Source organism: Oncorhynchus clarkii, chromosome 4 (assembly GCF_045791955.1).
Source record: "Oncorhynchus clarkii lewisi isolate Uvic-CL-2024 chromosome 4, UVic_Ocla_1.0, whole genome shotgun sequence".
Lineage (NCBI taxonomy): Eukaryota > Metazoa > Chordata > Actinopteri > Salmoniformes > Salmonidae > Oncorhynchus > Oncorhynchus clarkii.
Window position 1 is genome coordinate 63,275,413 of NC_092150.1, and position 15,814 is coordinate 63,291,226.

The 15,814-nt window shown below is 41.7% G+C and overlaps 1 protein-coding gene across 1 annotated transcript; it reads left to right on the top strand.

The window, feature by feature from the left end:
* The first annotated feature begins 1,550 nt into the window (after window positions 1-1,550).
* Window positions 1,551-14,875, top strand: LOC139407771 (transmembrane protein 200A-like). The gene is made up of 2 exons (XM_071151631.1): window positions 1,551-2,031; window positions 10,177-14,875. The coding sequence occupies exon 2, from the start codon at window positions 10,197-10,199 to the stop codon at window positions 11,697-11,699; it is 1,503 nt and encodes a 500-aa protein (XP_071007732.1). The 5' UTR covers window positions 1,551-2,031; window positions 10,177-10,196; the 3' UTR covers window positions 11,700-14,875.
* Window positions 14,876-15,814: the final 939 nt, after the last annotated feature.

Here is a 15,814-nt window from a genome sequence, read left to right on the forward strand (position 1 = left end):
GGTAAATAGACGGCTACGAATAATATAGATGAGAACTCTCTTGGTAGATAGTGTGGTCTACAGCTTATCATAAGGTACTCTACCTCAGGCAAGCAATACCTTGAGACTTCTTTAATATTAGACATTGGGTACCAGCTGTTATTGACAAAAAGACACACACCCCCATCCCTCGTCTTACCAGACGTAGCTTCTCTGTTCTGCCGGTGCATTGAAAATCCCTCCAGCTCTATATTATCCGTGTCGTCGTTCAGCCACGACTCGAAGAAACATAAGATATGGCAGTTTTTAATATCCTATTGGTAGGATAATCATAATCGTAGATCATCAGTTTTATTTTTCCAATGATCGCATGTTAGCAAGTAGAATTGATGGCAGTGGGAGTTTACTCGCTCGCCTATGGATTCTCAAAAGACAGCTTGATCTGCGTCCTCCTTTCCTCCGTCTTTTCTCCGATCTGGGCCTGTTCCCAGGAGAGCAGTATATCTTTCTCGTCGGACTCATTAAAGGAAAAAGATTCCTCCAGTTTGTGGTGACTAATCCCAGTTCTGTTGTCCAGAAGTTATTTCAGTCATAAGAGACGGTAGCAGCAACATTATGTACAAAATAAGTTACAAACAATGCAAAAAAAACAAAATAGCACAATTTGTTACGGGCATGTAAAACGTCAGACATTCTCTTCGGCGCCATCTTAACAATGGTGTCAATCTCCCCATTTGACAAACCCTGAGAATTCCAAACAAGGACCAGAGGGGTTGGGAGACAGAATAGGCGTAGCCCCTCTTTAAACTCCTTTCTCAGCCCCTCAACCCCAAAGGCTGAAGTGGAACCTAACAATACTAGAAGTTGGGTTAGTCCCATTTCAAATGAGAACATTTAGGCAGTATCACAGTGGAGAAATGATTATAAAAACCCAGCCACGTACACTTTAAGCCCTAGCTCTCTCGAAGCCCCGAGTGAATATGTTTTTTTTTTGGTATCCAGTTGAGCCAGACTTGCATTGCATAAACACAGGAAATGACAGACTCAAACATCTGCAACATTTCGATATAGATCTCTGGGCTTTTAACCCTTTAATTGCTCCTGCTACAATAAGCTACAGTTGGTTGTTTACTCCGAGTGTGCTTGCTCATCACAGCATGTAGGCAGTAGGAACAGGGAATGAGTTTAATCTTGATTCAGTGGCTATATAGGCTATTATGTCTGTGTTATGGAGATTATAAATGATTGCATTCTTAAATGGTCATCATCAAAGTATTTGGTTAACTCAATCATTTGCATCTCTAGATTGAAAGCAACATGCAGGGAGCTTAGATTACTACGTGTTATCGATATTTGCATCAATTATTGTCTTTGCATTGGGGACACTGTAAACTATTATGGTAATATTGTATTCAGATGCTTGACTTCTCCACGCATAAATTATTCAAATAAGCTTTTTCTTGTTTTTTTTCTACTCACTGTGGGAGTACAATGCTTTTCCTGGTCTACATCCCAAATAAATGCATTATTCCGAACTGAAGCCAGCTGGTGGAGAGAGCCTTTTTACAAGCTACCATTCCATGGAGGAATAGAAAGTGGACATGATAAGGCGTCTTGGTTTAACTCCAAAAGAATTCACAGAGCTTTGTCCCCAGATGTGAATACTTTAAAGTTAGTAGGCTAAACAGAACACGTATTTGATTGGTTATAGTCGACTGTGTGTGGATCACCGGATCTTTAGTGACAAAAAGTTGAGACGGTTGACAGTAAAACAATAGTAGACATTCTCTGCGCCTTGCGCAGCTTGGAACAGTTAGTACAGACGTGTAGCCAACAGTCCAAGTGCGCGTTTTGGAAATGGAGCGAAACAATGAAACCTTTTCTCTTTGGAAGTTTATTCTTTTTCGTATCGGCACTCGATTATAAATGTAATGGGAATACAAACGGACATAGCAAGCCAACCACGAGTGTCGAGAAACATGGCTTGCGTTATCATTTTCCATGCGTAATGGGCAAATAACACCAGCTAGAAAGAAGCACCATATTTTACAGGTAAGAAACAATTACATTATTCTTCAAGAAAAAATGTATTGTCCTCGATGGCATTTTCTGTATTAAAATAACGATTATTTACATGGTTCTATTTGAACCTTTATTTAAACATGTTTTTATCTATCGAATCCCATTGACTGGGTCGTCTCATGGAGCTGCGCTCGTATCAAATATCATTTCTATCCTTCTCACCACTTTGATCTCTCAATTTTTTTTATTTTATTCTGGTGAATTCAAAATTAATTCCCATCGTTTCATCACAAGCTGTTTTATCATTGCATCATATCTGTTTTAAACAATTTACCCTGCAGGCATTTTGTTTGAAAATGAGAATGGGAACATAGCAGCAAATGTTCTATTGATCTGGTGTTTGTAGGTTTTCACATACTGTATCTCTACACGTGCACATGCAGTGATTGATTATATTATTGTTTATTGCATTACTGTGCAAATTATTCATTTTCTTGGAACCAGCGGTACCATTACACCGCCCACCCACACACTGCACACACGCGCCCGTCTAGAAGTTACTGACACGGCTCTCTCTCTCTCACTCACTCACCCTCTCACTAATCCAGACATTATGCAGCGTCTGGAACAACACCTCCCACATCAACCTGGACTCATGGGTAGATGTAACATAGTACAGGTAAATCCGAGACACTCCAATTAGAGTGATATGTTATGTTTCATGTGGTATCATCCATTTTATATGATATGTTACGAATAACAATATGTTGTGGTTAATGTTAGCTAGGTGGCTAATGCTAACGTTATCTAGGCTAGATGTTAGGGTTAGGGGTTAAGGTTAGGAGTTAGGTTAAGGTTAGGGTTATGGGAATGGTTGACTTACGTAACCATCTGTCTTATGTAACCATACCAAACATATCAAACTAATTTTAGCGTCACAGATGTACATTTACTATGTTACGTCTAGTCTATGAGACCAGGCTGCCCCCTTGATCACACCAATAATGCCCTGACCACAATCCTCCTCATCTCATCTGCTATGGCTGCTGTCAATAAATCATTTGCCAAAGCAGCAAGGGAATTTTTTGATTATATGCAATTTTCCTTCAACATTTTGCATTATCTGGTCATTTAAACTCATGTCAAGTTTGACACATTACAATCTGAGAAGACTAGATTTGGTTTTCAACACTGAACAGACATGTATATTCACTGACACCCTGACATATTATTGTCTGTTTTTCATCTATTCTGTTTTATCTCTGACAGAATAGTTTTTTTTACGTCCACTGATGTTTATGATTCTCATGGGGTGTCCTACTCTTATTAGATTTCCTGTGTGTCCTTTGCAAAAAAAACATGTGGCATTCGAGCAATGTTCTATGTTCCAAACACATCGTTAAAAAGAAGAAAAGAAAGTCAACAGGAACTGCACTCTCCGATTTATTGATATAATCCACCCCCTGCCGCCCACTGCTCCTCTCTCTCTCCTCATCCTGGTATTTCACGGTGAACTTTAGATAAGTCGACATCAAAAGGCTACACCACCCACACCTGCTCTCATACCTAATGCTGGGTGGGGGGGGGGTGAGGGGTACTGGGTGGGTGGGGGATGGGTGCAGTCAGAGAAGTGGGTCATACAACTGTCATGCATCCGCCCAAGAGTCTCCTCTCTGTCTGCAATGGGAATAACACATTTTGTAGATCCATCTAGTATTTTCACCATGCAATCATGTGCAGTGACCTTAAACTACTAAGGAAGTGCCTTGAGGGATGTACTCAGATTCAGGGTTGGTAGGTTATTTTCTAAATGTAATCTGTTACAGTTACTAGTTACCTGTCCAAAATTGTTATCAAATAAAGTAAATTTTGGATTACCCAAACTCAGTAACGTAATCTGATTACATTCCGTTACTTTGAGATTACTTTCCCCCTAAGAGGCATTAGAGAAGACTAACATGTATGTTACAAATTGAACAACATCTATTGCAGGATAAATCAATGTTAAAGTTTACATAGCTGGCCATATTTGGATGTTACATTTATGGATGTTAAAGTTATGTAGGCTTCTTCCAACCCATCGCTTTCTATTACATATAATATAATATAATAATATGATTAAATTATATCTTTACATTAAAAACAAAAGTATATCAGAATTCCAGTCATTCCAATAAATGTTATACCCTTTGATCTTCAAGAATAAGACGTGGAAATATAGAAGGATAGATCAGCTAAATTGTTTTACCTGAGCATGACCCCAAAACTAAGGACATATTAGCCAGCCCTACTCTGTTATTTGTGATGTTGTTGTCATGGAGGACTGATTGGGCTCATTGATTCCAGTTGAACAATAAATGCTGCACTCATGGAATGGCATGCTTTGAGCACTACTGAGAAGTGCTATTTACATGTGAGAAATGAATGTCATATGCTGCATTTGCTATAGGCCTTTTCTTAACCTTTTTGTTGGTGACACTTTGATATCTTGATAGTATGAAATGTAACCACTCTCAGATTAAAGGAAAAAGCTATGGATGCAAGGACTGACCATCCGTGATATAAAATGTTTTGTTTTAACCATGTTATGAGGCTATACAGTGTTTGTTTACATTTACAATGTTTACAATGAGCCTGTAATGTAACCCACAAATGCTGATGCTCCAGATACTCAACTAGTCTAAAGAAGGCCAGTTTTATTGCTTCTTTAAACAGCTCAATAGTTTTCAGCTGTGCTAACATAATCGCAAAAGGGTTTTCTAATGATCAATTCGTCTTTTAAAATTATAAACTTGGATTAGCTAACACAACGTGCCATTGGAACACAGGAGTGATGGTTGCTGATAATGGGCCTCTGTACGCCTATGTAGATATAAAAAATGAGCCGTTTCCAGGTACAACAGTTATTTACAACATTAACAATGTCTACACTGTTATTCTGATCAATTTGATGTTATTTTAATTACAACATATGTGGTTTTCTTTCAAAAACAAGGGCATTTCTAAGTGATCCCAAACTTTTGAACGGTAGTCGGAAGTTTGCATACACCTTAGCGAAATACATTTAAACTCAGTTTTTCAAAATTCCTGACATTTAATCCTAGTAAAAATTCTCTGCCTTAGGTCAGTTCGGATCACCACTTAATTTTAAGAATGTGAAATGTCAGAATAATAGTAGAGAGAATTATTTCTTTCAGCTTTTATTTCTTTCATCACATTCCCAGTGGGTCAGACGTTTACATACACTCAATTAGTATTTGGTAGCATTGCCTTTAAATTGTTTAACTTGGGTCAAACATTTTGGGTAGCCTTCCACAAGCTTCCCACAATAAATTGGGTGAGTTTTGGCTCATTTCTCCTGACAGAGCAGGTGTAACTGAGTCAGGTTCATAGGCCTCCTTGCTCGCACATGCTTTTTCAGTTCTGCCCACAAATTTTCTAGAGGATTGAGGTCAGGGCTTTGTGATGGCCACTCCAATACCTTGACTTTGTTGTCCTTAAGCCATTTTGCTACAACTTTGGAAGTATGCTTGGGGTCATTGTCCATTTGGAAGACCCATTTGCGACCAAGCTTTAACTTCCTGACTGATGTCTTGAGATGTTGCTTCACTATAGCCACATACTTTTCCTCTTTCATGATGCCATCTATTTTGTGAAGTGCACCAGTCCCTTCTGCAGCAAAGCACCCCCACAACATGATGCTGCCACCCCCGTGCTTCACGGTTGGGATGGTGTTCTTCGGCTTGCAAGCTTCCCCCTTTTTCCTCCAAACATAACGATGATCATTATGGCCAAACAGTTCTATTTTTGTTTCATCAGACAAGAGTACATTTCTCCAAAAAGTACAATCTTTGTCCCCATGTGCAGTTGCAAACCGTAGTCTGGCTTTTTAATGGTGGTTTTGGAGCAGTGGCTTCTTCCTTGCTGAGCGGCCTTTCAGGTTATGTCGATATAGGACTCGTTTTTACTGTGGATATAGATACTTTTGTACCTGTTTCCTCTAGCATCTTCACAAGGTCCTTTGCTGTTGTTCTGCACTTTTCGCACCAAAGTACGTTCATCTCTAGGAGACAGAACGCGTCTCCTTCCTGAGTGGTATGATGGCTGCGTAGTCCCATGGTGTTTATACTTACTATTGTTTGTACAGATGAACGTGGTACCTTCAGGCATTTGGAAATTGCTCCCAAGGATGAACCAGACTTGTGGAGGTCTACAATGTTTTTTTCTGAGGTCTTGGATGATTTATTTTGATTCTCCCATGATGTCAAGCACAGAGGCACTGTTTGAAGGTAGGCCTTCAGAAGCTTCTAAAGCCATGACATCATTTTCTGGAATTTTCCAATCTGTTTAAAGGCACAGTCAACTTAGTGTATGTAAACTTCTGACTCACTGGAATTGTGATGAAATAAATAAAAGCTGAAATAAATAATTCTCTCTACTATTATTCTGACATTTCACATTCTTAAAATAAAGTGGTGATCCTAACTGACCTAAGACAGGGAATCTTTGCTAGGATTAAATGTCAGGATTTGTGAAAAACTGAGTTTAAATGTATTTCACTAACGTGTATTTAAACTTTCGACTTCAACTGTGTAAATACAAAAAATGGATGTAGCAACTACAGATTGCCCCTTTAAGTCTATCAAAAGTGTGCAAGGTTGAGCATGTGTCCATTAGACCTATGGATTTTATTTTTTATCAGCATGAATTAGATTGAGCAATAAAAGCCCCACTTTTATTCCATAGGCTTGAATCCGCACTATGCAGCTTTTGCAAGAGCACATTTTTCACTGGCTGTCCACTGCTTTCAAAAACAATGATTGATAGGCAGCTTAAACTTCTCGAATTCAACCATTATTGGGTTCAAATACACATTTAGATTTGTGAACAGCCCTCCGCAACAACCCCAATGCGTTAGGCGCAAATAGCTAAATGAATCAAATCAAATCAAATTTTATTTGTCACATACACATGGTTAGCAGATGTTAATGCGAGTGTAGCGAAATGCTTGTGCTTCTAGTTCCGACAATGCAGTAATAACCAACAAGTAATCTAACTAACAATTCCAAAACTACTGTCTTGTACACAGTGTGAGGGGATAAAGAATATGTACATAAGGATATATGAATGAGTGATGGTACAGAGCAGCATAGGCAGATACAGTAGATTGTATCGAGTACAGTATATACATATGAGATGAGTATGTAAACAAAGTGGCATAGTTAAAGTGGCTAGTGATACATGTATTACATAAGGATACAGTCGATGATATAGAGTACAGTATATACGTATGCCTATGAGATGAATAATGTAGGGTAAGTAACATTATATAAGGTAGCATTGTTTAAAGTGGCTAGTGATATATTTACATCATTTCCCATCAATTCCCATTATTAAAGTGGCTGGAGTTGAGTCAGTGTCAGTGTGTTGGCAGCAGCCACTCAATGTTAGTGGTGGCTGTTTAACAGTCTGATAGCCTTGAGATAGAAGCTGTTTTTCAGTCTCTCGGTCCCAGCTTTGATGCACCTGTACTGACCTCGCCTTCTGGATGATAGCGGGGTGAACAGGCAGTGGCTCGGGTGGTTGATGTCCTTGATGATCTTTATGGCCTTCCTGTGACATCGGGTGGTGTAGGTGTCCTGGAGGGCAGGTAGTTTGCCCCCGGTGATGCGTTGTGCAGACCTCACTACCCTCTGGAGAGCCTTACGGTTGAGGGCGGAGCAGTTGCCGTACCAGGCGGTGATACAGCCCGCCAGGATGCTCTCGATTGTGCATCTGTAGAAGTTTGTGAGTGCTTTTGGTGACAAGCCGAATTTCTTCAGCCTCCTGAGGTTGAAGAGGCGCTGCTGCGCCTTCTTCACAATGCTGTCTGTGTGAGTGGACCAATTCAGTTTGTCTGTGATGTGTATGCCGAGGAACTTAAAACTTGCTACCCTCTCCACTACTGTTCCATCGATGTGGATAGGGGGGTGTTCCCTCTGCTGTTTCCTGAAGTCCACAATCATCTCCTTAGTTTTGTTGACGTTGAGTGTGAGGTTATTTTCCTGACACCACACTCCGAGGGCCCTCACCTCCTCCCTGTAGGCCGTCTCGTCGTTGTTGGTAATCAAGCCTACCACTGTTGTGTCGTCCGCAAACTTGATGATTGAGTTGGAGGCGTGCGTGGCCACGCAGTCGTGGGTGAACAGGGAGTACAGGAGAGGGAGAGAGAGAGTAGGAGTGTGACTCACATCAATGCGCTATGTAAATATAAATATTAAGTGATATCCATATCGCCGTAAACTACATCGCTGCTGTCATCCTTACCTCCAGGTGTTTATTCAAGTTGGATAATCTTTAGATGCCGACAGCAGCCCCACCATTAGAAGACATAGCTCGGACTGTAGCCTACAAAAGCATATTCCTGCTCTTTTCCCGCGATATATCAAGGCCCCGGAGTGGTGCAGCGGTCTAAGGCACTGCGTCTCAGGCTGTATCACAACCGGCCGTGATTGGGAGTCCCATAGGGCGGCGCACAATTGGCCCAAAGTCGTCTGGGGTAGGGTTTGGTCGGGGTAGGCCTTTTATGTAAATAAGAATTTGTTCTTAACTGACCTCCCTAGTTTAAAAAAAGGTTAAATTAATTCATTAATAATAAAAAAACATTTGGTGTGTCATCATAGTGGTCTCGGACTTGTGGTTAGCCTCGCTCAGGTGGTAAAAACATGGATAAAAATGGTCAATGCTGATTTGAATGTCATTGAGCATCCTTTCATCTAGTTTTTCAAAAGTATCTGTAATCTGATAACAATATTGATGCTGGTAATGTACGGATTACAGTTACCGTTTTTTGCAATGTAACAGAGTGTGCAAAGCTGTCATCAAGGCAAATGGTGGCTATTTGAAGAATATCAAATATATTTTGATTTGTTTAACACTTTTTTTAGTTACGACATTATTCCATATGTGTTATTTCATAGTTTTGATGTCTTCACTATTATACAATGTAGAAAATAATAAAAAAAATAAAGAAAAACCCTTGAATGAGTAGGTGTTCTAAAACTTCTGACTGGTGGTGTAAATATTCCCTATAGAGCGAGTGTGCTCCTCGGACACACTCTGGTGTGTAAACATGACAACCTGTCCACACTACAGTACCCCCTGTTGTTCGCGCTGACAGAGAGAGGATGTTGAGGATTCACTCCACACACCTCTTGGTGAAGCACCATGTATCTGCACCTCTCCTGCCTTCAACCTGGTTGTTGGTACTTTTGAAGGGGTTTTATTGGAAACACTGATGAGATTACCGTTCCTAAAAAGATAGCATATTTCTCTCATAAATTGATTGTCATGGTTCATTGGCAAATGTTGAAATAGGATGGTGTATGGTAGTCAGTACGGTTGAGTACTGATTAGTACTGACCAGTGCTGCTTGTGTTAGCTGAGGCTCTATTTTACTGTAAAATGTATATATTTTAAGGTCCCTTGTGAGTCATCTCCATCAATAGACTGCCATAACTAATTCTATACTTTTAAATGTAAGATCCGTTTAAGATCATAGGGACTAAGTAACGGCCTCTTATATTTCTTTAAACCCTTTTACTAGGAAATGAGATGTTCCTCCTGAGATGACAAATAGATGGAGTCATTTGGAAAAGAGCATCTGTGTGTGCTTGTCTGTGGTGTGTGTAAGAGAGGAAGCGAGACAGAGTGACAGATATATGAGAGAGAGAGAGATACAAACAGCTGGAGCGGAAAAGGCAGGGGACATGTGTAAATGTAAAGTGCTTATATCACAGCTAAATCTGTATTAATTCGCTCACAAACATAATGCAATTTGCCCTTTCAATCATCATTTTGGCTTCCAAAAAGGCTCTCCTTTCTTTTAGCAAGAAAAAAACAGAGGGCAAACACCAGATTGCCAGATTAATTGTTGCCTATAATTGTTGCCTATGGGCTGTGACTAGAATTAATATTAGAACATAATTGTCATCATTCTTAATTACCAAAGCAAGCATAAGAGCAGTTTCTGCAGATGCTGTTCCCAGCTTGATGACGCCCCCCAAAGGTTATGGTTGCTCTGCCTCCCACCATGGGAATACCAGGAGGACAGTGCCAGCAACCCAGCAACTAGAGAAGAGACATCAGTAAACATACCAGATGCGTCTCACTCCCCTTCTCTGTTTGTCTTTACAGGGCCGTGGACAGCGGTAGTGATGATTTCAGCTGGTGGAGTGATTACGGGCCACCTTGCTGCACTGAAGAGGCAGGACTCGGCCCGCTCCCAACACCACCTGCCCATCCAGTCCCCAGCCCCAGGAGAGGCCCAGGAGAAGAGGAGGGCCAAGCGTAAACCCAGAGCCGACGTAGTGGTGGTCAGGGGAAAGATCCGCCTCTACTCTGCCTCTGGGTTCTTCCTCATCCTGGGTGTATTGATCCTGCTGATGGGCATCGCCATGGCCGTGCTGGGCTACTGGCCACACAGAGAGGATCTCGTAGCGGCCAACGCCAAGCTATCCACCAACGACACCAGGGTGACCCGGGAGGAAAGTGGTACACTGGCCCAGTTCTTTGAGCAGCACCTGCACTCTGAGAAGATGAAGATGCTGGGCCCCTTTACCATGGGTATCGGTATCTTCATCTTCATCTGTGCCAATGCCATCCTGCACGAAAACAGGGACCGTGAGACCAAGGTGATCCACATGAGAGACATGTACTCCACCGTCATCGACATCCACAGCCTGAGGATCAAAGAGCACAAGTACATGAACGGGGCCTACTCCGGCTCTTATGGGGAGCATGAGGTCAGGACCTATGAGAACCAGTGTGCCTCCAAGCTTGCTGCTAACACCCTGCTAGGGTTCCCCAGCATGGGGAACAATGTGAGGGTGTCTCGCAGGGCCAGCTCTACGGAGGACGAGGAGGGCCTTCTCAATGAGGCCAAAGGGGGGCATGGTCTCCTGCCTTCACTCTACAGAGAGCGCTCTGGCTCCATCTTTGGTCTGCAGCATGAGGGCAGCCGCCACAGGGACGAGAAGAGCAGCTTCCCCAAGAGATGCCAGACCAGGTCAATCGTCTCGTCCTCGATCAGCGCTTTCACCCTGCCCGTTATCAAGCTCAACAACTGTGTGATCGACGAGCCTGACATGGACAACATCACAGAGGACCTGGAGCACATTCGGGTTAGGTCCCGACCCCCCTCTGTGGAGTCCCTGGCTGTGCCTGTTCCGGCAGACATTGCCAAAGCCTACAAACCTCCCGACGTCATGCTCCTCAGGAGTAACTCAGCCACAGAGTCCCACTCCTTCTCGTCCTCTCATAGCTCTCTGTCCCCAGGCTCTGCCAGTGGGAGGTACCTGTCCCCCGGGACTGCCCGCAAGGACTTCGGCTCCAACAACTCCCTCCACATGCTTTCTTCTCACTCTAAGTCTCTGGACCTGGATCGAAGGCCCACCACCCTAACGGTGAAGCCAGAGCAGAGGAAACATCCCAGCTGGCCCCGGCTGGACCGCAGCAATAGTAAAGGCTACATGAAGCTGGAGAACAAGGAGGATCCTATGGACAGACTGCAGTTGCCCCAGGTAGCAGTCAAGCAGGATTACACCAAGAAAGAGAAACTGCTCATGATCTCCAGGTCTCACAATAACCTCAGCTTTGAACACGATAAGCAGTTCATGAACAACACTATGAAACGAGGGAGCTCTGAGACCAGGTTTTAAATGGAACTCTTACAAAACCTGGTCTCAGACGTGTTTGTGCCGTCTTGCCAACTCCTATGGTCATTGCCACCTGATGAGGACCATATGAGTTGGCAAGAAAGCACAAACACATCTGGATCCAGGCTATATGAAGCCCACTACTTGGACCTAAAATCTAACAATGTGTTTGTTTGTGTGACAAGATCATTCTGCAATACAATTCTAGCTGTTCACTCTCAGTGTTGCTTAGTAAATTGTAAGTGTGATCACATGTTGTTTTGGGATGGAGCTCTCAGGTAGTCCGTCTGTTTGCAGTCTAAAGAAAGAGTGGCTGTGTTACGTGTGTGAGATATTTGCAGCACAAATCAATTCATAAACTTTTTTCAAATTAGGTTTAAAGTGAACTTAGAAGTACAGAAACCTACACCATTAACTTGTGGTTTGTTTTTCTTGTCACATTTCTATAGTCTTTGTATTGTTGCAACACGCTGTACTTTTTGTTCAAACCGGTCAGTGTACGCACAAGATTTGTTTAGATATTTTGCTATGGAGCTTTTAATAATGTACTTGTTCTCAACACACACTGCTATTTTTTTTAAGGAAAAAGGCATAAAATTTACAATTTACTCAGAATAAAATTAAGCTTTTCAATGAGTAACATTTTGTCTTTGATGATAGCCTATACTATTTTGTTCTCCCCAGCCTTGGAAATGTGCTATGTGTTCACAGAAAAGTATTTAACCTTGCCTTAGTAGATGTATTTTAAACACAAAGATAGAATCAATACTATAAACAGTACAGAGTATTTCTGCTCGCATCTGTTTGTCTGATATTCATTTAGTCTCTTGAATTCTGAAAGTGAATGAACTGAGAAATTCTCCTAACATTTGCTTTCTCGCCCCACAAACTTTGAATCGGTTGTGAAGGGAAAATATTTTATCTTTGGAAGCAAGGAAGTAAATAGCATTCCCATGTTGAACAATAGGAGATCTGGGAGTACCGAATTGGGAGCTGCCAGAGTAGAGAGGAGTCTCATAAGATGGTTCCATCTGGAGAGGGAGTGAACCAAGATGTGTGTGACTTCCAGGAAGCCTCATATTTAAACAAGGTTTGCACATTGTCAATACGAACAGGAGAAACTGTGCCGTGTGCATGTTCAGGATTTGATATATTTTCCTTGTTTTCTTTTGCTGAAATGCCTATCTGACTGCAATTAGAAAGACATTTGATTTAATATTTTTGTGTCCCCTATTTGTTATCTGTAAGAGGGGGTATTTTGTGAAAACAGCAATCAATGAAACATTGGATGTCTGGGTAAAAGTCTATTTTGGACAGGTGGAGTGGCGTGAATTCCAATCCGCCTCTCATAGTCTTCAACAATACACCCTCTGCCTTGCCGATTTGGTCTGTTATTGCTATGCTCTTTTAGCATGGGTAGCATGGGTCACAATATATCATCTTCCCATAAGCCACTTCTAAAATAATAAGGTAATATCATCCCACTGAGCACATACTGGTTAAATCAACGTTGTTTCCATGTAATTTCAATGAAATTATGTCGAACCAACGTGGAATAGACATTGAATTGTCTGTGCCCAGTGGGATATGGATGAAGCATAGGCTAATCCTCTGATGTTCTTAAGTAGTGAATGTTACTTCATGCAAAGTAATAAAGAGTATCTCTTGCTTTGATTTTGTACATTTGTATAGAATATCGTGGCATATATAGGCTACTGTCCACACAACTCCCGCTCCGATACTCATCCTAAACAGAAAAAGGTTACAGATAAAGTTGGAGATAGTTTTGGATTTGAGAAGGAAGATAAAGTTTGACTGAGGCCATCTGTAGAGTTAGCATCAAAGCAAATGACATTGCGGCTTCAAAGAACAATCAACAAACCAAAGAAGCCAATATCTATTTCAGCATAAATATTATATCAAAAGAAACAAAAAGTACTTTGTTGTCAGTTCTGCCTCATTGCTAGATCCTCCCTCCGCTGCTCCTTGGGGACTCCCCCGTCACTGACGGCAAATTACCTTGGCGGAGCAGGGCAGGCCAGGGTTAATTGGTAGGAGCTGAGAGATGCCTTGGGGTTTGGACCTCGCTCACTCACCAGGGGAATGGGAGCGTTGGGTGAGACCCTGGCCTTCGGGATGCTATTCTAGCTCATTAGGACGTCAATCTGCAACACATTTCCGGCAGGGGTTTGGGATCCCCTCTGACTGCCATGGCAACAAAGGCACCCTCAGTTTTTAAACCCAAATGCAGCTAGGCAGCTGCTTCAGGCACGCGACAAAAGAGAGCAGCAAAGGATCATGGGTCAAAACAAGAGAAAAACATTAATATGATAAAGATGGCTTAAAATGTCATTGATCCAGTAAGACAGTATCTTGAAATGTGGATGTTTTCTTTATTCAGTTATTCAACTTATGATAAAACTGCTACTTAGCCAAACTAATGAGCAAGCTGAGACTGTTCATTGCCTCTGTCTGTTCATTGCCTCTGTCTACTAATTGGCTTACCTTCTGTGAACTTTAGCACCTTGTTATTGTCCTTCGTGTTTTAGGAAACTCCGCCATTAGGCTGCATCCAAGGTCACTCAGGGGCATTACACTCCTATTAATAATGTCTTGACTGAGTCACATGGCCTATTATTCCCCATCCTCATTTTCCAAGAGGCGTGTTGGTAAACCAGAGAGTGTGACCTATCTTGTCCACACTAAGCTGAGGGTGTCGGGTGAGTCAATGCTGGAGGTCTCGGGGGACTCGACCGTCTCCTGAGGTCCACCTACTTCACATTCTAAACCATTGCAGTGAAATCAGTGACCCACCCTCCTGTCACTATCTCTGAAGGCACCTCTATGTTCAGGGGTCACGTCGTGTTTCAGTGAAATGCCATAACGAGTGCTTGATTGTGCCAAGAGTAGCCTATGAATCATTGTAGGCAGAGTAAATGTTTCACATTGCTTTTAAACACTGTATTGATTGAGAAAATGTCTGTAAGAGCTGGTTATACAGTATACAATAATGGCCTTTAAGGGAGGAACTTTTTTGTCAGTGGCTACTGCTGTGCTGTGAATGGGCTGTGATTGTCATTGTTACCGGGTCCGTGCATAGAAATCAATGACAAGAAATAATGTGTCCTGTCAAGTGTTGTGTTTTTGGCATCATTAAAGTGAAGACTTATTTTATCAAATTAATTCTCTGTAATTATTATTATGCGATTAAACTAATCATGTCAATTTAATTAACTAGGAAGTCTGGGCACCAAGGAAAATCTTCAGATTACAAAGTTAGAATATTTTAATATCTGATCAATTAGTTTCTTAATTAATGAAATATTCTTTACCACACGTTAGTCTCATTCCAAACGTCATAAATTGTTGGTTATCTGCACAAACCCAGCCTTTACTATGACTCATCCATACACCAATCGTCTTAAATCATTTAGTAAATACTAACTAACTAAACAATCACAGAAATGCATAAACAAACAACACAGTAGATATGGTTACAAGGAAATTATAGGGGAGGTTCCCTCGCGGGCTAAGCCAATATGACGGCTTGGTGGACAAAGGGAAGTGGGTGTGGACTGTAAAGGGCAGGAAAGACAAAAGGCGTCACTACACAGTTTATAATTATATTAATTGAAATGCCAATCCTTTGCACATGAACGCTCACTCATTCGGGAACAATTGCAATCAATATTTACGCCCAGTGTGTCGTCGTGATCTCTGTTGGAATCGTCAGTCCTTCTGTTGGAGAGTTCATCCAAGTCTCTATCTCGCTCTGCTTCCCTGAAGATCAAAGTATTTCGTGGTTATAATGGATACTCCAGAGTACCATTCAGAAATGTTCTCATAGAGTAGCTGTTTCGACGGTTGTCGGTCTTTGCATCACAGGTTGACATCATTTCTACCTGCAGACCAGTAATTAGTATCTAAGATTTGCTCTTATTCTGTAGGGATCGATAGTCTCAGAGTTGAACCATTTCCAGCCGTGTAGCAAATGCTCCACGTGGTATGGTTAGGAATTCAACAAATATTTCAACCTTAGATTATACTGAGGTTTTTGTGGTCTAACTCAACCTGTGCCCCCTCGGTGTCCATCGAGGTACTCGTGGTCTGAAGAGGAT

Bases quoted from the DNA above. Each gene is read 5' to 3' on its own strand.
- LOC139407771 (XM_071151631.1), top strand. From the start codon at position 10,197: ATGATTTCAGCTGGTGGAGTGATTACGGGCCACCTTGCTGCACTGAAG.